The sequence below is a fragment of the Pleurodeles waltl genome, chromosome 1_1 (assembly GCF_031143425.1).
Source record: "Pleurodeles waltl isolate 20211129_DDA chromosome 1_1, aPleWal1.hap1.20221129, whole genome shotgun sequence".
Classification (NCBI taxonomy): domain Eukaryota; kingdom Metazoa; phylum Chordata; class Amphibia; order Caudata; family Salamandridae; genus Pleurodeles; species Pleurodeles waltl.
Window position 1 is genome coordinate 938,849,935 of NC_090436.1, and position 25,879 is coordinate 938,875,813.

The following is a 25,879-nucleotide window of genomic DNA, read 5'->3' on the forward strand; positions in this document are numbered from 1 at the left end:
TTCACTGTTTGAGAACATTCTCCCATTAAACCCCCAATGATAAAAGGGCAGGATTAGTTAAAGACAGGCTTGGCCGGGAAGCCTACACCTCTCCGGGCAGATGTTTCGGTTCGACTGTCAGGGGCCGGTCTCTTGTGTTTACACCGAGCAGTCGCACGCCTCGCTTCTCCCTGCCGGCGGGTGGGTGTGCGCTCGGCTCTCTTGTTTGACTTTCTCAGGAGGTGGGTTTTGCAGCACAGCCTGTCGGAGCTGTGGGCTGCACCCTGGATCCGCGGGAGCTCTGCCATTCCTGGGAAGGTTCTCACTGGAGCCCCCACCACTGGCAGTGGTCACTGGCTCCGGTACTGCAGCGGAGCTCGCGGACGGCGGCGCAGATAACCGCGCACAGCTAACTTTCAGGAACTCCTCGCCTCCCCGGCACGTCGCGGCTGCATCACTCCACCCCACAATGGGCACCGGGGATTATATCAGCATCGCCCTGAGCGGGGGCTCGCCCTGGGGCTTCCGGCTGGACGGTGGCCTGGAGCAAAACCTGCCGTTGACGGTCTCACAGGTAGGGTGATGTGCAGAGGGAGGAGTGGTGCACAGTTTGAAATGAAGAGATAGCCAGGGAGCGGATTGTCACCAATGAGTCTGTGCTTCTTGGCACTACCAGAAAAAAGTCACACCTCGTTAAGTTTCTACATTCGCTTCCAAGCACAGTTGTTTGGACACTGACTTGCGAAATTAGTTTTTTTTTGTCATTTGCTGCAACTGTTTATTCTGAAAATGCAATGTTCTGCTATTCCCGGCATGTCTGTGCAACAAGCTGTGTGTCGCTGCAATTGGCGGCATTAGCATCTCTCTCTTTCTCTCTCTCTCTCTGTAGCCTGGGGGTTTCGCGTACAGGGGTCCCGCAGCTATCAAGGGATATCTGTGTGGTCTCACTTCTCGAGGAACGAACCTGCGCCCAGAGGTTGTCACCTCAGTGATTGCACATAGGATGTGCGGCTTTCAGGAGCTGGGCAGGGCTGTCACTGGCCGAGCAAATGACGTGCGCAGCACTGCGTACATCACTCTTGCGTGGGGACCAGATCGTTCTGCGAGATCGTAGCTCTCTTTGCAGCAGGTACAGTGGCACCGGGCCCAGGACTGTGAGGGCCTTGCTTGCATTGGGCCTCGTGGTACCCTTGCTAAACTACTATTGGAGTTATCTCCCGGTCACCACATTAATCTACAGTCTGTCTCGCCTACATGTGTCACAGCTTTTAATCGGTTTCACGAATAATATATATTGAAACAAGTCGGAACACACAGCTCGTCCTCGCACGCCCATGTCGGCCTTTTTCACCAATTCCTCGCCAACTATGAGGGGAGATCCTGCTTAGCCAATGGCCTCTAACATCTACAATATTTTATCTTGAATATGTTGTTACTAGTGCACATGTCCAACAGAAAAGCTCCTAGAAATGGTGGAAAGGTTTCGGGACTGTGGTGAGGCTCCATTGTAAGGGATACTCGTTCGTGCCTTTTATTGGGCGCAAACGTTAGTTTTATATCCAAACAGAGAATTTTTCACGATCTTCGCAAATATCACCTAGCATTCAGGCTCTTAACGGGCATTCAGCTCGTGGTGGAAACTAAATAACTGTTATCAGTATGGCTGGTAGTAAACCGAGGGGAAGAGTGTTAATGTTTTTACTGCGTGCACTGTTAGGCTTGTATGGAAGTGTGATGGAGAAACAACCAGGCATCCACTGCCTTTGCATCTTGAGGGAAGTTGTAGGTGTATGATGGGATGTACTCGTTATAGATCCCTCGAATATCCCTGGTTTGTTGATGTTTTATTCGAATGTGCAGAAACCAAGATGCAACAGTGGTATTTAGTAGAAACCATTTATAAAGGGTCATCCGGAATTTTCAGCATTTATTGTGATTAAAGTTGTAATTGTACGACTATAGAAACAATAACAAACAGTACGAAGTATTCCATACTCTACATCCGGATATTGCAAGCCGCTGGTGAGTTCTGAGACCATGTACAGGAACAAAGTTGAAGTTCGAGTTACATTTAAAGTGATGGCACGCCAAAGTGACTTACAGTATTCTATAACATATAGGCAAGGGTATTTTATTCCTTATCATGTATCGTGAAAGTACAACATTTCCCCCAGTCTTTCCATGTCTCAGCCTCCTGCCCTTTTTTATGAAAGAGATACCTACGGTGCAGATGTGTAGAAAACGAGTTGAGGTTTGTACTGTGAAAATAAACAAGATATTACATAGCTTCCAATTGGTTTCAAAATGTATTCGACGTTTACTGTAAGTCACTTTCAAAAGTGAATGTAGTTCAGAAGGTGTTGCCATAGGAGAGACAGCCCTCCTTCCTTGTAATATGCCTATTGTTTCTTAATATGAAATATTCCTGAGCAATAATTGGAACTGCTGGAATAAAATAATTCCCCACGATCTAATGACCAAATCGAGGGGAAAAAGTCCAGATGTAGAGCTGAGAATACCATTCATTAAGCGGCAGTGGTACTTCTGCTCAGGGACCTGCTTTTCGTACTGCTCGCTAGCCGTGGGAGCCTGAGTTGTGATGATGCAGCCAGATGTTAGAACGTACTTCACCTGAGAAGCGACGCCATCTTCTTATTGCAGTTGAGTAGCGATGTCATAGCTAAACAGATATAAAAAACGCTAGAGACATGCTCTGTACTGTTATTACAGGTTTTGGTGTACTATCATAGCTATAATAATAACAATAATAACAATAATAATAATAGTGACATTAATAATAAATATTATTATTGTTGTTATTATTATTATTCAATTAACAATAATAATAACAATAACGTGTTAATTTGAGAAATTATTACTATCCTCTTTTGAAATTATTTTTTTCAGGTTAGAAGTTTTGATTTATTTGTAAAATCACAGTATGAGGCCCACCATTTATAGTATGTGCTGCGTAGGGGTGAGGGCCAGAGGCGTAGCCACTACTGGTGTAGCAGGTGCAGTGCGCCGAGACCTAGAGCCCTGAGGGGCCCATTTAATCTTGATAATTGCTGTATTTCACTACCCCAAAAGCAGTCATAGGGGTCATGTTCGTTTCCTGCACCTGGGCCCATAGCATCCTTACTACACTACTGCTGGGGGCATCAGGATTATACCGTCTTTCACACATGCAGAGTTTTCGTGCGGTGTCTGCCACCTATTATTTACAGGCCCTCGTGAACCCCGCGCCTGCGCACGTTAAACAGAATAAAAACACGTATGCAGGGTCCCACCATCAAGGTTTGCTCGTTCTTCCGCACAGGGCGCTCTATTTAACAATACTGCGTCATTGTATTCCTTGTACAAAACATCGACTGTCTCTGATGTAAATGTGGTGTTGAACAAAAAGGCACAAAAACGGCCTCGAGGTGGCGGAATGCTGCCACCTAGTGAAACACGCCGGCAGCGTGCAGGGAGCGCTGGCCCTTGCAGCACCCGAGGGGCGTCGGGGGGACACGAGCTCCCTTCACCGAGATGTGGATGCTACTTTGTTCGGGCTGCTGGATGGATGGTTGGTTGGCCTGGGTAGTCTGTTTACTTGAATTTACATATTCTCTGATCATATTTTAGTCCAGGTATTACGTCGAGCAGTAAACCAGAACTTGGTGGCGTTCCCAGTCTTAATTTCGCCTGCGGAAATGGTCATAATTATGACGCTCCATGAAATTGCAAAATTATTATTTTTTTCTCAAAAAGTCAATTTTAAGGATGTTTTTAGCGAAGTGAAAAACTATTTCACAGATATTTATAAAAAAAACGCAAAACCTATTTTATCTCACCTTTGAGCGTGGCAGTTTTATTTTTATTTTTTACATTTACAGTTTTGTGAATTATGTCGAATCAGAGCCCCCCCTACTCCCAATTTTGCTTGCGCTAACGCATTGTTTGGGAGAAAGGTGTGTGATGGAGGCAATAATTTGGCATTACAAGAAAGTGTGCACATCAGAGTCCGTGGAGTGGATATGGTGCTCTCTGCGGCTGGCAGTGACCCTAGAGTGCAGGGGGCACACGAGCTCTTCAAGATAGAGGTTGTGTTTTTGGGGGAGGGCACTTTGAAGGCACTCAGGGAAAACTCACAGTACGGTCTAACGGTCCTTATGGTCGTTTTTCGCTTTAACTAATGATTGTGCAATATCAACTAGAATTCCAGACTTATGAAAGACTTCCAGACTCCGAAAGAGCACGAGACTTACCCATAGTAAAGAGCTATACAAATGCCCCTCGTATGTAAGTTTACGTCAGGACTACAACCGGATCCGGCTCTCAGTAGCTGCCCTGAGTACACATGACAGACGGGGAGGATGTATCTCGGAGGGTGCCAGGAGGAACATGGACCTGATCTCGGAGTTGACACACTGCATCTTCTGGAGGCGATGAGGTGAAGAAAGGCTGAAGTAATGGTCACCTCTTACTGGCAGGCTCGGGAATACGGGGTGTTTCTGTCTTTCACAGATCACACAACAAACTGAATTGCCCTTGGTACTGTTTACTATTGTCTAAGTTGACGTTGGTACTTTTTACGACTGTGTAAGACGATGGTACTCATGTTATAAATGCCAATTGGGTAAAGCACGGCTTTAAGTGGCATGAAATAGTGTGTGTGTATGGCGGGGGAGGGAGAAGGGGGTCGTTAAAAGGGTCGGCGGCGTCCATGTAATTAAGGGCTCCAGCAGGTAACCTATATTTCTACGACTCCCATAGTGTACCTCAGGACAGGTAATTTGGTTCCTCCCTGAGCTTTCTGTTATTGCATGCAGCTATATAACTCTACATTTGACAGACATTTAAAACCATCCAGAACTATTGGATTTATCAATGATTGTTAGCTATCTAGGCTAATTGAGTAACAAGAAGGGATTTGTTGCGAATAATTAATATTGAAAGTGCTTAAATTCTGAAATTGTGAGTGTAAATTTTACATTGTTGAGGCATATGGAAGGGATAGTAGTCTCTGGGATGTCTCAATCACTCCTATAGTCACTCTGTGAGACATGATCACCCTTGTTCTCTCCACATCTCATCCATCTGCTAATCTTATACCTCATCTCTTTTCTCATCAGTACTCTCTGTTACTCCCCCCTGAATGTACATCTTCGCATCTCCTTCACTGCACCACACCCAAACACACAGCTCGCCTACTCACTTGTACGCACTGTATTTTGTTTTTTTCGCCTTGTCAGTATTTTGACACCTGTGTACCTCCTACACACACACGTGCACAAAATTACGATTACAGGTATAATACATGACCGTTGCTCGGCGCGCTCTGTAAAGAGGCCAAGGCTTGGATGCGCATGTTTTCTGAACATCTTTGGCTGACAAGCACCCTGAGAAACTTGTGCTACCTTCATCCTCTACCCCAGAGCGCTCAATCGTGGCCAGTAATAAACATCTGGAGCCAAAAGTACCACTAAACAAGAGTAATATGTAACATGAGAAAAAACAGAGAAACACAGGATCCCCAGCTAACACCAAGGGAACGCAAAATTAGATAAAACGTGAAATATGACTAGGAACCAAATCACTGACATGCCTTACCTTAATATTGTTTTACAATCATTGTTCAGTATTCCTTCGCATTTTGCCGTTGCAGTTAAGTACGTGAATATAGGGCCTGAATGTGGCTAGTTTCGACCGGGTCTGAGACCCGGGCGGACCCGGCCCACTTAAAGCCCCGGAGAAACATTTGAGGCATTGCTCATCAAACATTAAGCATGCGACCTGTAAACACAGATTCTTGCAGTGCGCGTCTAACCCACCGAGCTAGTTAGTGGGCTAAAGTCAAATCATGTTAATCATTTTTGGGGAGCAAGGCGAAGTCCCTTACAGAGAATTTCAATGCAGGGAACACGCAGGCAGTTCCTCAGTGGCTACTGCTCGCGAGGGTAGGGGTTTGGGGGGCAGGGGCGCCTCCTTCTGTGCTGTTAAACTGGAGCATGCGTTCAACAAGATGCACACGTTCTGTAAACAACACTTAATGTCCTGCTTTGCACATAACTCTGAGCCGAGCAGATGACTCATAGAAAGATATGCGGCGCTATCTGCCACGTGGGCCCTCTGCCCTTCAGATGTAGCGCGGAGCCAGAACCGAGGTCACCCGCAGAGGGTCTCTACAATCATGGGCGTAGGAAGTGTGGGGGACGCTGGGGATGTATCCCCCCCAGATTTTGGAGGGTGGGGGACACGGGGGACGAAGGTGGGGGGTACAAGGGGACAAAATAATTTCCCCTTTTACATATATTATTCAGAGGGCCATTAGCGCACAAAAGTGCTACTTATAACAGCCCTGTACCGACCATCCTCCAATCTGATGGTAACAGTATGAAGGTGAGTCAGGAGCCCCCCTGAGCCCTCTGCCCTTTTGTTTGTCCTGTTTACAGCTGTGGGCATTAAGGGTGCTCATAAGAACAAAGGGCACGAGGAGGAGAAGAGTTTTGGATGATTACTATCTGCATCACCTGCTGCCGCCTCGAAGAGGAGAACTGCAGGGGGCCTTTAAGAGGAGCTGCAGGACAATGAGGAAGATCTAAAGAGGAAACAGAGTCCCACTCAGCCTGGTGCCTGCAGGCTAGAAAGGAGACTCTGTGAAACACAATATTTGTATTTGACTAAGATCACACCAGTTGGTGAAACAGTGAAGTCGAGATTGAGCCCAGATTTTACCTTTTCACAAAACAATTTAGCTATTAGAAGGGTATATTTTTCTAAGATTTATGTTTAATGTTTTGTTATCTAGGTAATGAAGGGCTTGGCTAACAGGGAGAAGCCATATTTTATTTTGGGCCGTTATGCCTAGCATTATTATTTATGTTGTTGTTATCATTACATACTTCAGCATATTGAAGTATATTATCTTTTTTCTATGTTTTCTTTACTGTACTCTGAAACAATCTACCCTTTGCCACTGCACCCTACACCACTTTTCTCCACTCTGTGCTACTCTACGCCACTGCAATCTATGCTGTACCACTCTACTCTACACCACTCTCCTCTGCAGCACTCTACACTACGCCACTGCAATCTATGCTGTACCACTCCACTCTACATCACTCTACTCTGCAGCACTCTACACTATGCCACTGCAATCTATGCTATTCTACTCTAACCATTGTACACTACACCCCTGCACTCTGCCAGTGCACTCTTCACCACTTTACTCAAAACCAATGCACTCTATGCCACTGCACTCTATGCCAATCTACTCTGCTCCATAACACTCTATTCCACTGCTTTCAATGCCACTGTACTCTGCGCCACAGCACTCTAGGCGACTGCACTCTATGCCACTCTACCATACACCACTGTACTCTGCGACCCTCTAGTCTGCAACATTGCACTCTGCCACTGAACTCCACGCCACTCTACACCACTGCATTCAATGCCACTGTACTCTGTCCACTGCACTCTTTTCTGCACCACAGCACTCTAATCTACTCTACTCTACACCACTCCAATGTAGGCACTTCACTCTACTTTGAAATCATCTCTATGCCACTGCAATCTACGCAACTCCACTCTATGCTATGCCAGCCTAATCTACCCTGCACCACTCCAATGTACCCTGCACCACTCCAATCTGCTCTGCACCGATCTATGCTACTGCACTCTACATCACTATGCTCCACTCTGCAACAATCTACTCTTCACCACTATACTGTACTCTTCAGCAATCTACTCTATGCCACGGCACTCTATGCAGCTCTATTCTACTCTGCACCACTGTACTCTAAGCCACTCTTCTCTACTCTGCATCACTCTACATCACTGCACTCTACACCAATGCATTCTATGCCACTCTACTCTACACCAGTGCCCTTTATGACACTCTGCTCTGCAACACTGCACTCTGCCACTGAACTATACTCCTCTCTACTCTGCACCACGGCACTCTACTCTGCACCGCTCAACTATATGCCACTCTATTGCACTCTACACCAATGTACTATATGCCACTACACTCTATGCCACTCTACTCTGCATCACTGCACTCCACCACTGCACTCTACACCAGTCTACTCTACCTTGCACCACTCCACTCTACCATGCACCGCATCACTCTATGACACATCACTCTGAACCACTGCAATCTATGCTGTGCCACTCCACTCTGCTCCCATCTACTCTTCACCACTCTACGCTACTGCACTTTACGCTAAACCAGTGCAGTCTTCGTCAATGCACTCTACACCACTTTACTCAAAACCAACGCACTCTATACCACCACACTCTACACCAATCTACTTTGCACCACTGTACTCTGCCACTTCACTCTAGACCACCCAACTCCACTCTATGACACTTCACTCTGCCATTATACTCCACGATACTAGACTCTGACACTCTATTCCATTAAACTCTAACACTTTCTCCACTCTGTAACTCCCTACACAACTCCCTATACGCCACTCCATTCCACTTTACTCCACTCTATACCACTCCACACCACTCTATGCCACTTCAATCTATGATACTCTACTCAACACCACTGCACAACCCTCTATGCCACTCCACTATACAACAATGTACTATGCTCAACAGCACTCTACCCAACTTTCTCTATGCAAGTTCACGTTACTTTACTTCACTCTACTCCAGTTCACTCTTATTTATGCCTTTCCACTCTACGACACTCTGCCACTCCACTCTATTACACTGTGACACTACTCCACTCTACTACTACTTTATGGCATTGGCGCTTGATTAGAGATTCAGATCTCCATTGATTGCCTTCTCACTCATATGAGACGTGAGTCAGATTTATCTTCGCCGTTTTGGTTACAAGCACTCTGTAACCCCCTTTAACTCAAGCTTAGCGAAGGCTTAGGATGATCCTGATACTTGTCTAGGGGATCGAAATATCGTCGGCCAAAGTACCTTGACCTGAATTTGTGATATTGTACATAAGTTGGCATAAGCATAGGTACTATGAGCTAATGACTTCTTGATTCACTATTTGAGTCATTCATGTAATAGTGGGTGTATAAAAGCTTGTAAATCATTATTGTGGATGCTAACCTTGTAGGAAAGTAGCCTCTTTCTAGCTTGGTTACCCCCACATTTGGTCTGTTTTCCAGTGTGTTTGAGTGGGTCTACTGGGATCCTGCTAATCAAGACCCCAGTAGTTATGCTCTCTCCCTTAAATTATGGTTGTTGCATACTGGTAACCCAGTATTTCACCCAAGATTGGCATACTGGTGTCCCCTTATAAGTCCCTATTATATGGTACTTGGGTACCCAGAGCATTGGGGTTCCAGGAGATCCCTATAGGCTGCAGCATTTATTTTGCCACCCATAGGGAGCCCATGCAAAGGCTTCTGCAGGACTGCCATTGCAGCCTGCGTGAAAAGGTGCCTGCACCCTTTCACTGCCAGTTAAACTGCACCAGGTCACTTATAAGTCACCCCTATAGCAGGCCCTCCAGCCCTGAGGGCAGGGTGCAGAGTACCTGTGTGCGAGGGCACCCCTGCACTAGCAGAGGTGCCCCCACAACCTTCAGGACCATTTTCCCAGACTTCAGGAGTGCGGGGATGCCATTTTACAAGTGTACTGGAAATAGGTCACTCCCTATTCCCAGCTACATAATGGTAACTCCGAACATAGGTATGTTTGGTATCAAACATGTTGGAATCATACCCCAAGGCTTTTGCAAGCATTGGTTGTATGATTTCATGCACTCTGGGGGCTCCTTAGAGGACCCCCAGTATTGCCGTTCCAGCCTTCTGAGGTTTTCCAGGCAGCCCCAGCTGCTGCCACCTCTCAGACAGGTTTCTGCCCTCCTGTTGCTTGAGAAGCTCAAGCCCAGGAAGGCAGAAAAAAGGATTTCCTTTGTGGGAGGGATGTTACACCCTCTCCCTTTTGAAATAGGTTTGGAAGGGGTAGCTTCCTTCCCCAGGCCACTGGAAATGCTTTGAAGGGCACACTTGGTGCCCTCCTTACATAATCCAGTCTACACCGGTTCAGATACCCCCAGTCCCTGCTCTGGCAAGAAACTGGACAAAGAAAAGAGGAGTGACCACTCACCTGTCCATCACCACCCCAGGTGTGGTGCTCAGAGCTCCTCCAGAGGGTCCCTGGATTTTGCCATCTTGGATTCCAAGTTGGCAGCAAACTCTGGGAGCATCTGAGTGGCCAGTGCCAGCAGGTGGTGTCAGAGCCGTCCCCTGATAGGTGCTTACCTATTTAGCTGACCAATCCCCCTTTCAGGGCTATTTAGGGTCTCTCCTTTGGGAGGTTCTTCAGATTCAGATTGCAAGACTCCAGCAGGAATCCTCTGCATCCTTTACTTAACCTTCTCACCGAAGAAACTGCATCTGGACCCTCCAGGAACTCCACAAACTGCAACAACGAAGCAAAGACGACTTCTGCAATATTGTAGCTCCTGCCAGCAACTGCAGCTGTTTCCCGGTCGTGCATCCTCAGAGGACAGCCTGTCTTCAGTCTGCACCAGAAGACTGAACGAATCTCCCTTGGAGTGAAGGAGTCACTCCCCTGCTTCAGCAGGCACCTCTCTGCAACGATGACCATCTGCATAGGTCCCCTCTCCTGACGAGTTGCATGGATCCTGCATCACGGGTGGTAGACTGCAGTGGTCCTGATGGTCCTGACGTCCTACTGTCCAACTTTGGTGGAGGTAAGAGCTTGCCTTCTCACGCAAGACAGTACCCCATGCACCACGTGTTTTTCAGTTGCCAATGCGTGTGGCATCCTTCTATGAAATTCTTTGTGCACAATGTAGCTCCGGCCCCCAGCACTCCTTCCTGAGATGCACAGCTTCCTGAGTGGTTCTCTGGCGGCGTGGAATCCTTTGTTTTTGTGCTGCGTGGGCCTCCTTTTGCAAATCCTTTGTCCCCGTGCTGGGGGACTCCTGTGTGCGCTGGCTGGTATTCTGTGGGCTCTCTGAATTGCTGAGAGCCCCTTCTGACTCCTCCTCCTGGGTAGAGTCCACCAGGTCCCTCCTGGTCCTGGGCAGTGCCATTTTCCGCTAACCATGAGCTTTGCCTGTGCCAAGGCTTGTTGGTGGAATCCAGCGATGCAAACCAGACTGCAATCATTGATCTGGTGTGGGACATCATCTGCACCAACCACGAACCCGCATCCATCTTCTTGGGTGCAGTACTGACTGTTGTTCTTCACCAGTGGTTCTTCTTTTGCACCTTGATTCGGGTTAGCGGGGGCTCCTGTCCTCCCTGGACTCTTCTGTGCTTCTTGGACTTAGTCCCATTCTTCCACAGGTCTTTAGGTCCAGGAATCCACCCTTTGTGTCTTGAAGTATCTTCTGGTTCTTGCATTTTCTTCTTTCTCGTGTTCTTGTGTGTTCTAGGAAAGTTACTGTGATTTACTCCTGCTTTCCTGGGCTCTGAGGTGGGTTCTGTTACTTACCTTTGGTGTTTTCTAGTACTCCCAGCGCCCCTCTACACACCACACTTGCCTAGGTGGGAAACTGACATTCGCATTCCACTTTCTTAGTACATAGTTTGTGTTTCCCCTAGGCCCATTTCTAACCATTGTGATTTTCACTAATTGCACTGTTTTCTAACTGTTTTTATTGCTATTGCTGCATACTAGTGTATATAATTGGTGTATTACTTACCTCCTAAGGGAGTATAGTCTCTATGGTATTTTTGGCATATGTGTCACTAAAATAAAGTACCTTTATTTTTGTAACACTGAGTATTTTCCTTGCATGTGTGTGAGTATTGTGTGACTTCAGTGGTATTGCATGAGCTTTGCATGTCTCCTAGATAAGCCTTGGCTACAGCCACCACTAGAGAGCCTGGCGTCTAGACACTGCCTACATTTCACTAATAAGGGATAACTGGACGTGGTATAAGGTGTAAGTACCATAGGTACCCACTACAAACCAGGCCAGCCTTCTCCAAACCACTGTACTATATAGGTTACTTTTTAAATTTTTCTTGTAATTGGCGACATTGGGTCATCCAGATAACTTGTGTAATGCTTGAATACCAGTCTTTCTCTATTTCCCCTGTTGATGTTTTCCCACTACATTTGATCTTTTATATTTTGATTGAATAAATGCATAAAACATTCCATTTGCATACTACTTTAATATCATTGTTTATGGGAGTGGTGTTGCATTTTTTTCAAGGGACCCCTGTTCCTTTAAAGTTAAGTTTACTGCTCCATTCTAGGATACTCTACTTACTCCATGATACTACGCCACATCCGATGACACATCATTCTCCTTTATGCCATTAATTTTGAGCCATGCTGAATAGTAGTCTCACTAGTGTACAGCATGGCTAAAACACATTGGCAAAGGCAATAGAACTTGCATAGGCGAGACCTATTGGCTTTGCCAATGCTTGTTTATAAGGTATGAACTTTAAGGTGACTTGCAATATCCTTATGTACACAGTGGGTATTTTATCCCATATAATACATGGTCACACTACCAACTTTCCCACAAACCACTTAAAACCTTAGTGCATAGCTTCTGTCATTCCAAGCTATTAAAGTAGAGCAGAAGAAAGAAAAGCAACATTCCATTTTTTGCTTTAAACTGCTGTATTAATTATGCTCTGTGACCTGATCTGCCTTTTACCTTGGCTGCGAGCTCTGGCAGAAGGCATTGTAATGTCAGAACTCTACTGTAATAACCCTATCATAGTCATTTTCTGATGTCTTTTCTTTATAATCAGTGAATGGCTTTTCTTTACACGCTGTGACTTGGTGCATCACAAACAGCCGTTTCTAAAGAAATTAGTGACTACAGTTTATACAGAGATTAGAGAATCCATGTTTATAGCCTGTAGCTCCAAGAGCTTCTTCAGTTGAAATGCTCCTAGTTATGACTGATGTGGAGCTGAGCTTCCCAAGATCACACACAGGAGTAGAAGTGTTATTAGAACTATGGTTTCCGAGCACAGTTTACAACTATTGTACCTAATCGCTTTTGATCTCTCCAGTGCGGTTCCAATTGGCATGAGGTGAAGGGCATGATGGGTGTGGGGTGCAAAGGGTATGTTCTTCCTCTTTACCCTCTTACCTTGATTTGCTTGGTGCATGAAGATGCAAGGTTAGTCAACATGTTATTTTCACATTTGAGCTAATTACTTTGTAAATGTAAATAACATTAAAATATACTTTCAGACTGTGAAAACATGCCTGCCTTTCTCCCTATTTCACTTCCAATATATATGATTGTGTATATTTATCGGAGCCTGCAGTTCGTAAACAACAAGCGATTTGTATAGGGTTGATTGAAAGTCCCCAAGGCTGTCCCTGTCCCCCCCAGATATTTATGGTCTCCTACGCCCCTAGCATCGAATTCCGAGCCGACGTAGTCAAAAGCAGCATGTACTCTGTAAAAACACACATAAACGTTTTATTTTTAAAGTGCAGTCACACTAAGGGCATTTACAACACATCTGCCTACCATAGGTACCTTCACTAACCATCAGGGCACAAGTACTAGGACAAATAATGTAGGGAGCTAATTCTCATATTTAAATAAAAAGGACGTCACATACAGTGACGTCACAATAAGTCATGTTAAACTCCTATAACATTCCCACTTAAAACTGAACCGGTCTGTTTTACAAAAAAATAACAATTTGACATATTCCCCCCGAAATCTGAAAGGAACATTTTTAGTTTGTTTTCCTTTTCGTAAATTCCCGCAGGCTTTCCACGTTTTTAAACTGCGTGTGGAATTTGGTATTCTTTAAACCGCGTTTAGAGAATAAGCATGATGTGTTGGGTGTTTTTTTTCTTTAACAAGCTTGTTGTTAGTGCATGTTTGTTTTCTGTTGATCTTTATCCGATTTCAAACATAAAAGCGCTGCTGTTAGTTAGGAGCCATTGGTGAGAAATTCCCTGTCACTTTGACATTTTGAGAAGATGAACCTCACAAGTACCAGAATGCTTTGGGAGGTTGGCCGTCTTGTTAAATATTAGCGGCAACTGGCCTGGACTGGGAACCAGAAGCAGTTGGGCAAAAATATTCAAACCAGCGCCACTCCTTTCCTCTAGAGTTTCCCTGTCTCTCTCAGCCATATACGCTGGGAGCTGGAGACAGAGATAGTGGTGGTCGACTTAAAAGACTTAAAAGACGGGCCTCTGATGGCTCCAGGTCCCTGGGGGACACGCCGGATGGGAAAAATGGCCAATCAGGCCTTGGCATGCCTGGTGAAGTCCTGCTAGATCATTAAATGCCTTACACTTGATGTATTTTTACAATGGGGCGACACAATTTATTTTTTACGGGCCCCTTTCAGGTGTTATGTTTTTAATGTTAAAAAGTAGTATTCTGTGTTTGATGTGTTGAGGGTTTTGGAAAATCTTGATACTGCATAATCACCAACACATCCGAAAGCTGCTGAGGAGTGCACTAGGCAGGAGGCATGACTGATGTTGTGTTATGTTAGAATACAGTACAAAAACTAAGTGCTGGTAACACATTATCAGCATTCCCAAAACCTGGAATTCACATCTCCCCATACCTGAATAGACAGCTATGATATGAGTATCATAGCAGAAGTTTTGAGACAGAAAAGAAGGAATAATTGGCAGATTTAAGGTCGTGTCTCCTCGAATCCAAACTTAAAGATCAATGAACAATATGTTCTGTATGTCTATGTAGGAAGCCATTATGATGTACATGGGTTTCGAAACCTGTCTATTCACTGCTGTGATGACCGAGCAGTGAGAAAAGAAGCTTGTTCTCTTGGGTTTCAAGCGACATTACAAGACAACTTGAGCTTTGCTATAGTCATCTGTCTGTTCTCACTTGGATCCCTTCAGGGGAAAAGAGCGGATTGCTGACAGCGACCCATCTAGATTTCTATGTGTTCTGCTATGTGCTAGGGGCCAATATTTATTTGCATTTCTTTAATGTTTATTTGACTTCCATTGATGTTCAGCATCATTCTTTTATTGTGGTTAAGGAGCTTCTCCTTTACTTTGTTATTATGTCACAGCATCTTTTGAGGGACCTTCCAGACTCAAATGCGTTAGAGGCCACTGAAGGGGCGTTGTGTGCTGTTTCTTCATTCATCCTGGATAAAGCTTCCTACTCACCTCTCGCTTGATCTTCTCCTTGGAATCCACATGCAAAATTATGTTAAAGTCATCTGTATAGCGCACAAGGATGTGCTTCCCAGCTAGTCCAGAGGTAGCTTGCCAAACATTTCTGAGGTTTCTATCACCGACTTGGACCATTATTCAGCCGGTGAAGATGGTTTATCAATCATCTGAATGAGCATGTTCATATGTTAGGTAAATGTGCCAACTTTCATGAGTTGTAGGGTGAATGTTCTTGGTGTTTCCGAAGGACTCTACTAAATTGCTTGAATATCTTTTAGATCAGTAGCCCGTTGCTTGGTGTGTGTGTGTGAGTGTGGGTGTTTGTGTGTGTGAGAAAGATGGTAGTGAGTGTGGATGTGGTACAAGATACTAAATATGCACATAAGATCTTGGCTATCATGATTCCTTCAAAATCTCTTTAAAAACACTGTAGTCATATACTGGACAGAAAAAACGTGTGTGCTGGTGGTTCAAACATCTATAGTTTTTCAGCGTGGTAGAGAGAAGCCCAAAGAGGGCTTAGGAGCGCCTGATGGGTATATTTGCTATCTCATTATAAAATGCTTTCCAGCCCTTTACAACATTCCGCTTACGGATAAAGCATACGTCGGCCGCATACCTGCGCCGTTACTTTTAGTTTCAAAGGCAGGATTGAGACTGCAAGGGAGGGGTATTGGTGGAATTCAACAAGTGCTGTTTAGTGACCATGTTTCATCCATCTTGTTTTTTATGTTTGAAAAGACTGTGCATTAAATGCTGTGAGCATGTACATATGGCAGATATACCATACAAGGAACAAAAGGCATAACCAGGCTTTAAGACAAACTCTTGAATTGCTATTGAAGCTCCAGAATGGGAGCGTTGTTCCTCGAAGGATGTTAAGAGCTGTTGTATGGTTAGAAGACTATGGGCCAGATTTCCAAGGCCCTTGCGCCCCTTAGCGCCACATTTGCGGCAACATTTTTGCCACAAATGTGACGCTAACTGGCCACTACCATAACGACATATCTACATGGTGGCGCAAACTAGGTTTGCGCCACTTTGTAAACCCTTTGCGCTACATCTTGCATAATATATGCATAATGTATGCAAAGGGGTTGTTCCCTCATTAGAGGGTCACTAAAAATGGCGCAGTGGAATCTACAAGATTCCATTGCACCATTTCTAGTGTTATTTTTAATGCCCGCTTAAAGCAGGTGTGAAAATGAGTCTCCCATTGAATTCAATGGGCCTTTTAACACTATGATGGATTAGCGTAATTTTTTGATGCTAATCTAGTATAACGTTTCAATAGCATAAAAAAACTACGCTATTGCCCCTAACATGCGCCATGGTGCGCCGCATTGCAAATATTGTGCTACCATGGTGGCGTTAGGTGACGCAAGAAAAGTGGTGCATCACAAATGATGTGCCACTTTCTTGTAAATGTGGCCCTATGTGACCAAGGCAGTCTGTAGGCATGTGTGTGTATATGAGCTCTCCTTACACTGTTTCCACCATGGTCCCTGTTCTTGCACCGTTTTATGCTATATCACGACAAAGTTTCCACAACTCTTTCCTTTCTTTCCTGTTCTGCCTCAGTTCATGCTCAGAAGATACAGTTTGCAGTACCCTCTCCTTTCCTCCCGTTGCTGCCTCACTTCATGCTCAGATTTCTGCCTGACTTTCTGTGACTGAGTCTTGGATGTCTCACAACTTTCTAACACTTCTCCCTAAAACACTGGCATTCTTTTACTTCCATGTCTCTGCTCGTATTTCTTCCAAACTTCAATATTCTTCCTTCATATTAACTTAACTTTTACTTCCGCTCGAAACTAAAATTTCATTTTTAACTCTTCCCAGACTAAGATTTAAAATTAACATTTGTTTTGTCTTTTGTATGTCATGGTTTATAATTTTACGGTGTTTTACATGCTCCTTTTTAATCCGCCCAGAACACACGTGCCCCTATATCCCACATGCTCGTTACAACACTTTTGATGGCTACTTATTTCTCTATATCAGTGTCAGTTTCTTTGATATATGTTTCTCGATATCCTGTTCCTTGCTCCTTCCTTCCTATCTGTGTTCTGATCAGTGTTCCTGCCTCCCTCTGTACCTTTCCCAGATGCCTTTGCTCGACGTACCCTTGTTTTGTGTTTGTTCCTCACCTACTTTGTGCAGCTTCTCACTTTTCGCATCCTCGCTCCCTACTCTATGGAATTATTTACCCAATCAGGTGTGGCCATCTCCCTCGTTGCCTTCTTTAAAATGAAATACTACTTTGTGCATCATTCATCAACCTTTGTAGTACACCTTAATGTTTCATTGCAGTTATTTATTAAAAGTATTGTTCCCCAAACGTGCAGTGCTTTGGATGAAAGTGCTCTAATAACTGCAGGCTTGACAGTGTGTACACCATAACATTAGAACTGGTTTGGATAAGATCTGAATGATTCTGTTCTCATAGGTAAACAGACAATAACTTTAACTGAGGAGGTCTGTCTTCAGCAGTTTTGGTGGTTTAACTTTCCTTGATCGGATGGCATCTCTGAGCTTCTTCCAACAATGCACACTTTGAGCTGACAATGTACCACTCTCTGATTGAACCATGGAATATCTTAGGGCAACAAGTCGACGACTGCTACCTACTAGATCTCTGAGCCTTCCCCACCATTACTTGACAAGTTGTCTACCAGGAAGGCCAGAACCATGTCCCTGAGTGCACGCTAAGCAGAGGCATCAGAATAGAAACTTCCAGTTGGCTAATCACCAGTGCAATTTGGGTACCACTGGTATAGTGCGCGGTCGTTCTTTTGCTCAAAATATATGCCCACCTTTTTTGTTTGGTACGTAGGAGTCAGTGTAGCGTGCAGCTGGGCAGCCCCATGTATGAAGAATTTGCATGCTTAAGATCTGTCACTTTTATTGCTATGAGAACAATATATTCATGGCGACGGGTGTATGTCCCATCAAAGTACCCTCAAACTTTTCATTCACAATGTATGTCAGTGGTACATGGCCTAGGACTGGGCAAATGAATGGTAGTGTCATTGTACAGCGACACCAATCAGTAATAGTAAAACTTTAGCCCCACCTACAGCTAGCAAAGGTGTGGAATGAAGGTCCTGCCCCCTACTCATGGAAGATGGGTGTACAAAAGAATTCATAGCTGTCAAACCAATAGAGAAATACACCATTGCACCTTATTCTACCTGCCTTAATAACAAATGAAGTGACATATTCATACAACAGCTTTCAGCAAAACATATGCACAAATGTGCCAACAAACTATAATCTTTCTCTCCTCCTATAAGCTTTCCAGCATTTATGAAGTGACTCACAGAGGCCCTTACAGTGCCTCCACCCCAAGCAATTCAGGCATTAATAAAAGAAAGTGCATGAAGCTTATAACACGCCTAACAGTGATCTGTAAGTTCAACCATCCACCTGGCCAACTACAGACAGCCATCAGATAGGGCACAAAGCAATGCACCCACGGGCCCACCTGGCCACCCACAGACAGCCATCAGACAGGGCACAAAGCAATGCACCCATGGGCCCACCTGGCCACCCACAGACAGCCATCAGACAGGGTACAATGCAATGCACCCATGGGCCTACCTGGCCACCCACAGACAGCCATCAGACAGGGTACAATGCAATGCACCCATGGGCCCACCTGGCCACCCACAGACAGCCATCAGACAGGGCACAAAGCAATGCACCCATGGGCCCACCTGGCCAACCACAGACAGGCCATCTTCTTGGATTAGTAAAACAGACTGGGTGCTGGTGGAACCACAGCCATTCAAAGTGGGCAGAACAGGGCATTGATGCTGGCCTGATTACGTGATGTCTTTCTGGTGAGCAGCGATCATGCATGTTGCGATCCAGTGGCACAACAGGATGCCCGTGTAACAGCAATCCTTCCAGTATCCTAGCAGTGCATACGCCACTGGGTGTTGCATCATCATGTGATGCACCTTCTTTCTGAAAGCTCTTTCTTAGGACTTCTGTCGGTCATAAATGGTGCCCAGCTCATGTAGTGCACCACACATAACAGTATGTCTAGCCAATGCATGACACTCCCCCGCAGGGTTCACTTAACCATACTCGGCCTCTCATCATGTCATGTAGATTGCACAGGTCTGTGTCCGCTGATGCCACAAGCTTGTATGGCAGGGCTCAGAGTCCATCAGTTTACTCTGTGCCTCTGGCAATACAGTGCCTGTGATCAGCCAACAACCCTCTCTATTGGGTTGGTTGTGTGGTTGTCATCATAAGGTGGCCCCTATCATTTTTGGTCTTAACCAATACATTACGCTATTAAAGTCTCCTTCACATGTTATACACATGTACACATTGTTTGAGCTGATTCACCCTCGGTTGGTTGCGCTGCCATTTTGCCATTTGGATTGTGTGAATGTTGTTGGGCACGCTTGTCCATTGTATTTTCTGGCAAACTTTTCATGCCCTGTGAGGTTGATTGTCGTTTGGTTGTTTATTATTTTCTAGTGATCTCTGGTTGCAGGATGTATTTCTGCGATGATTTTCATGATTTGGTGTTCTGGTTTGTCTTCGTGTGAATAATTGCAACCTAGTAGTTGGCATTTTGTTTAGTGTAATACAGTGTTATTCCAGCTAAAGAGGGCACCCCAAGCAAATACTTTTGTTGGAACTTTTAGACAACACAGTCAATTAAAAATGTTGCTTGGATATGAAGCATGCTTTGCTCAGTTAAATATTTTCTGTAATTTAACAAGTTCACTAACTCTGGTATCTAATTTCCACTTGTGTTTCTTTATGGTATACCCCCGCTATATCACACGCATTATATCATAAGGCAATAATACCACATTCACTACACGGGCGTAGCCGGTAGATTGCAAGGTAAGTTATAGATGGAGCTAATTACGCACATATCATGATGTAGAGAATGCAACGGATGCAGTATTATTTTAGGTGAATATTCTAGACCTCGTTTTGGCATCATAAAACAATTTCTTATTTGATTCCCTGGTGTTTTCAAAATTACATATAATTCCAATCTCAGGGTCAGTTTCATGACGAAAGTCCACAGCCTGAAGCCTACTGGTGCTGTGTAGGTGTAACAGAGCATCTTCCTTTCGAAACTTGTGTATTTCATGTGACCCCAGAATCCCAAATCTATCCTCTGTAAAGGAAATTACTGAAGGAATAATTTCCTCTTGTTCAGAGCAACAAATAATGCAACGTGTTGAAAATGTTTTTAACAGGAAATAATGGTGCTCCTCCTTAAAGCTTGAGCCAGCTCCCAATAATATAGCTGAAATACTGAAGTTGTCTTATGCAATAAAATTTCAGGTCCGGTTGCCACAAAAAATCTCACAATTGCACATTCACTGCATCCTTTCCCCAGTCCAGTGGTATTAAATCACCAAAATCATAGAGGTAGCGAAAAGAGATCCAGTGCCACCATCTATGACATCACATGATGTAAAATTACACAGCCCACGATGACAGGACTTGTTTTAAAAAAGTATTTATTAGAATCTCGAGGAGACTGTATTTTAACAGTTATTGATATCTAGAATAAACAACAAGATGCTAAAATATAAGAAAAGCTAAAGGCTCACTCAGGGCCTGATTTAGGGTTTGGCGGATGGGTTACGCCGTCACAGATATGACTGGTTTACATTTGCATTACATCCTATGACACTTGTAATAAGGCCTACAGGATATCAATCAGGGTAGTGACTGATTAACATATGCCAAACTCTAAATCAGGCCTTCAGTTTGTAAAGCCATGTGTGATGTGACCTAGGCAAGGTGTACACACAAATGGGTCTATTATTCATCAGATGCACGGTTTATTGGAGATTGCAAGCCGTATGGACAAGGGTTCTGTTATCGTTCTTAGTATTTTCAGTACTAAAGTGCACCAAGCCAGTGCACTCTCGTGCCTCAGGCGATCAGACTGGAATGAAAACAACCACTTGCCAATCTCTGCCAGGCCCCAGTATAATGTATAACCACCCCTCCTAGTTACTAATGTGTCTCCCTTTGAACCATCCTTATTTTTCTTGGCCTGAGGGATTCTAATTGCCCCCCCTTACTTACACGTCCTTCGTTGTCCCTTCCTTCTGAATCTAGTTGCAAAGTATAGGCTGTGTTACCTAAATAAGTGGGGTGCCTCTTTTAGTCTCCCTAAAGAAACCGCATTGGCAATAGAGGCACCTCGAATGGAGCAGAAGGTAGTAAAGGTAGGTATTTGACACCTAAGAAGTCTCTGACTGAGCTTCGAAATTCTGCACCAATGTACGTTTGACAACACCAAAATGGACAGTGGGCATTTTTACTCCCCCTGAGATTGTGCTTGTCAATTGTGCCCTGTGGCCATTTTTAAGGGACCTTACTCCCCTACTGGCATTTACTCAGAGTGAAGTAGACTTTTCTGGCCTGCCTTGCAAAGGGACCTTGATATTGAAGATGAGGCCTTGGGGACTAGCTGTAATTGATTGCATTGTTTGCCTTGTTGGCCTGTGTGCATGTATAAGCCTCATGCAAGAGTGGTGGAAAGTGGGAGCCCATGCAATCCAGGGCCAGACACCATTAAAAACCAGTGGCTAGGGCAGTGGGACACAAACTATTAAATTCTACCGGGTCACTAAAGGAATGAACATCATCAAAGCTGCTGGAGTGCTATATTAAACTGGTGACACACCATCCTCAACAACAGCTATGTGTGTGAATTAACTACAAGAATATTGTGCTACGAAGATATCGCAGCAAAGTTATCAACAACTAAACTATCTGTAAGAATGTATAGGTAGGTATAAATTTACTATTTTTAACTACACCTCTATGTGCATTTATATAAATAACACACAATCACACCCGCACACACACACAGTGTCAAGGAACGTATATTTGGAGGTGAGCACAGTTAAGTACAGTAAACATACTATTAACTAAACAAAACTACCTTTTGAAATGTGGATTATTGGTCATGTTTGCTACGATATTTTGGTAGCATGACATTTAGTCCTTGTTAGTCTGGTCCCATAGCCTCAGCAATTGCAGAGTCCGTAGACGGAAGGGAGGGAATGTGTTCCCGGGCCGTCTTGGACAGACTTCACCCCCCATGCGTTTTGGGCAGGTTGGAGGACAGTGAAGAGAAGTAGCCCACTCCTACATTTAAGAGAGTTTGACTTGTGTCAAATCAGTCTCTTTGGATACTTTCGGACCTTACACTCCATCTTAGAAGTAACACTTAGCTATTGTCACACTTAAGTTAAGCGAATGTGGCCCAACCAGGTGAGATATGAACAGGCGGTATCAGCCTTCGACGCCTGATCGCATCTTACTGGTCTGGCAGCGGCGGTGCTCGGTACCACTGCTGAGGTGGAGTGAGTGGCAAAGAGAGACGATGACCCCCGGGCTCACGCTCCTCTAGTATTTGGAGCCTGGAGAGTGGACACTGGTCCCCTGGTGTGCCAGGAATAGCCTTGATCACCAGGTCTGACTCTATGGCAGAATCGGTTCAGAATAAAGTTTCATGTATGTTCTGGAGTACTTTTCCGCCTTTAAATTAACTCTCCTACTTTAAATAATAGCACTCGTGCTTAATTGTATGCAGGGCCACTGGAGTTATGCAGCATTGGAGGGCCATATTAAGGGTGGATTGACTAAATTATGCGGCAATGGTAGGTACGTGATGCTATATGATGCAGCACATTCCGCAGCCTTATGTTATTATTTTATCTTTTTAACACGCATTAATTGTGTCTGCCCAAAAATGTCTGATTAGTATCAGTTTAGCACTGGAATTCAGCATTCAGCAGGTAAAAGGCAACCAGTCAACCTTTGCAAGGGGACTGACACTTTAAGGGATTACCTGCGAGACTTCTTTTTAGTAACTGTCGACCTGTTTAAACCCGAGACCATTTTTTTATTTTTTTAAATCCGAAAAGTATGCTGCAGGTGGTGGATTCTGTCAATTTATGTGGTAAGCACAGTAAATGCATAACTATGTGGGAAAAGAAGCAGTCGCAAAATCACACAACTCCAGTGGACCCTAACTGTATGTAGAGTTTGCAGTGAATTCTGCACATTGGCAAAACATGCCACAATCTTTAAGTTAACACTGCTCTGTAGTCCTCTTTGTTTCATACATGGTGCAGTATCACAAAGCTCTTTCTGTCAGACCTTCAGTTTTTACTGCCAAGACAGCTAGACTTCAGGCTGCTGTTAGGGCTATCGCGTCACAAATCCATCTTCACCTTAGAAGAAAGATGTCCTCCTCCGTGAAAGACATTCAATAAGTAAATTGTAAATTCTAAGTGTAATTGTAAATTATATGTATGTAGTGCTTACTACACTTGACAAGTCTTTGAAGCGCTTTTGGCTGAACCCAATGGTAGAGCCAATGATAAATTAGTAATATGTTTCCTTCTTCTAGTAGGATTATTTGTGTTAAGATTATTCAGCTTCTACTCTTGTGATCTAATGCATTTGCTCTAGTGTTTTTAATAGGAATAGATTAATTGATAATGTTCAGTGCCTTATATTATATACCCGTCCCTCATTTGTCCAACATCCCGTCTCTTTTAGCACTGGCCCAGACACATCCCAATTTTCTGCTTCATAAACTTTGTACTCGTTAAGCAAATGTCAGCTGGCAATTGTGCATTTGGCATGAACAGCTGTCATTCGCGGCATGGAAAGGCTTCATTAGAAGGATTTAGCGATGTGCTTTCGGAAAAGCATGACTCGAACTGTGTAGTCTCCAAGAAATGTTTCTGGGGTCCCAGTTATTATGTCCCACTCACAGAAGCGATGGACATCTTTTGAAAAAAACAGATGTCTGAGCGGACGTAAGAAGCAATGCCCAATTAATAACTAGTAAATACAATAATGAAAACAAAATTACCTCATTGGCCATTACAAAAACAACATTTTGCACCTCTGAGTCGGTCTATATGTCAGTACAAAACTAGAGCAGCATTGTAATTCGGAAATGTCGGGAAACATTGTACCTTTGATTTCAGAGTCAAACAAAATCACCAAAATCAAGGTCCATTTTTACTAAGTAAACATGCCGTCGCACTGGTACTGGTAATGATACTGTACTGCCACCTTTATAGGGCTCGTGAAATAGGCACACAGTGATGACGTCACTTGTCCCGTGGTACAGTCTGACCTGTTTTGTGCGACTCGAGCTAGATGTGGCTCAGTAGTTCAAGAATGACCGACAGCACTAGATGAAACAGAGAAAGACTGAAGTGACGAGGTGTCTTTTGCAAGCGCAGCTCTTCTGCTATGGCAGAGGTGCATCATGCCCCCGCCAGCAGCAGGAACTGCAAAACCTTTACAAGAAAACAATTATAAACTGTGTTTATTATCATTTTCCTGTACGAGGGGCGGGGCCAAGGGCTGTGACGAGCACAGAGGGGGAGTACATAGCACTCCCCCTCAGTGCGCATGTGTGTTTGGCTAGCCGTCTCAGGCCGGCCAAACACACATGCGCACTGGGCTCTCTCGAACCCAGCATTGCAGACTCTGCGTTGCTGGGTTGGAGATAGCAGGCAGAGACTTTCACTCTGCCTCAGAGTGCCCTGGCTGGTCACTCTATCCAATCCCAATGCTGCTTTCATGCTGCCAGCAGCATGAAAGCAGCATTAGGATTGGACACGAGGCAGGCTGGGAGCCTGTGCCAGCACTTCAGTTGAGGACCGAGGATTGGCGAGGCAAGAAAGGTACGTTTAAATTTGTTTTATTATATGTTGATTGTTTTTTTCTCTGTCCCCCTCCCCGCCCCTTGTGCTATGCTGGGCCGCCCCTTTCCCCTCCCACGAGCCGCCACTTTTGGCTTGGAAGGTCATTCCATTGCCACTCACATCTGGATGCTTAACCAGATGAAGCCATCACCTGACAGCATGGCTCGCCAGGGTCGCATGGGCCCTATTATTAGAAATAGATGTGAGGGTACTCAAAATAAATATGTACTTAAAGGGGACCAGTAGTAGTGGGAAATGAGGGCTAAAGGTAGGAACCTGGTAGATTCCGTAGTGTTAGGCACAGAAACAGTGAGATTAGTTGATCCTCAAAGTTATTTGTAGGCATCAGATGTTTCTATGGATTTTGAGAGAATGTCATAATTCTTCTTAAATTATTGAAATTATGGAAGATAAAAACAGTTTATTCAAAAATGTAGCTTTTTTCCATGGTTATATCAATTATGTAGCAGTTTCAACATAGTGTTGCACTCTGCTCCCCATCTCACCTTTATCACTGAAACTCGGTGTTCTGTTCCAGCTGTAGGAATATATACAGTAACTAAACATGGGAAGTTATTAAACCTCAGTGGGTGGGCCACCAAGTGGCCGTGGCGGCCGAAGACCTGCCTCTGCTACATTGGTCGCAGACCACGTACCATACTTACAGTTCTCTCGCTTATGATGGGGCTTTCTCTCTGAAATACAATGTTGCTCTTCCAGCATGCCTTGGCTGTATGGGCTAGTTGGCCTTTGTTTTGTTTTTCAAATACAAAGCCTCAGAATAGTGGTTTGCTTAAAACAAAAAACAATGAACTTCCATGATGTGGTGGAAGTTGGCACAGACATGCTGGGAGTTTTCTACCAGCATATGGGGAACATTCAGCATTTTCCCCTGCCTGTCACTGTCATGCTATTTATCGCAGTCTCCAGCCAGACTGTTTCTATTAGAGCAGAATCAAGGATAGTTTGCATATGGATAGTCTTGTCTGAGGTGGTATGGTGGACAGAAAATGGGAGACTGGAATGCTGCCTCAGTGGCTGGGACTAATTGGTGC

The 25,879-nt window shown here is 44.5% G+C and overlaps 1 protein-coding gene across 1 annotated transcript in view; it reads left to right on the forward strand.

The window, feature by feature from the left end:
* Positions 1-291: 291 nt before the first annotated feature.
* The window catches only part of SYNPO2 (synaptopodin 2), a 613,295-nt gene continuing 587,707 nt past the window's right edge, over positions 292-25,879 (forward strand). Inside the window, exon 1 of the mRNA XM_069230164.1 lies at positions 292-553. Within this exon, the coding sequence (XP_069086265.1) occupies positions 449-553 (105 nt within the window). The 5' untranslated portion in view covers positions 292-448. The remainder of the gene's footprint in view (positions 554-25,879) is intronic.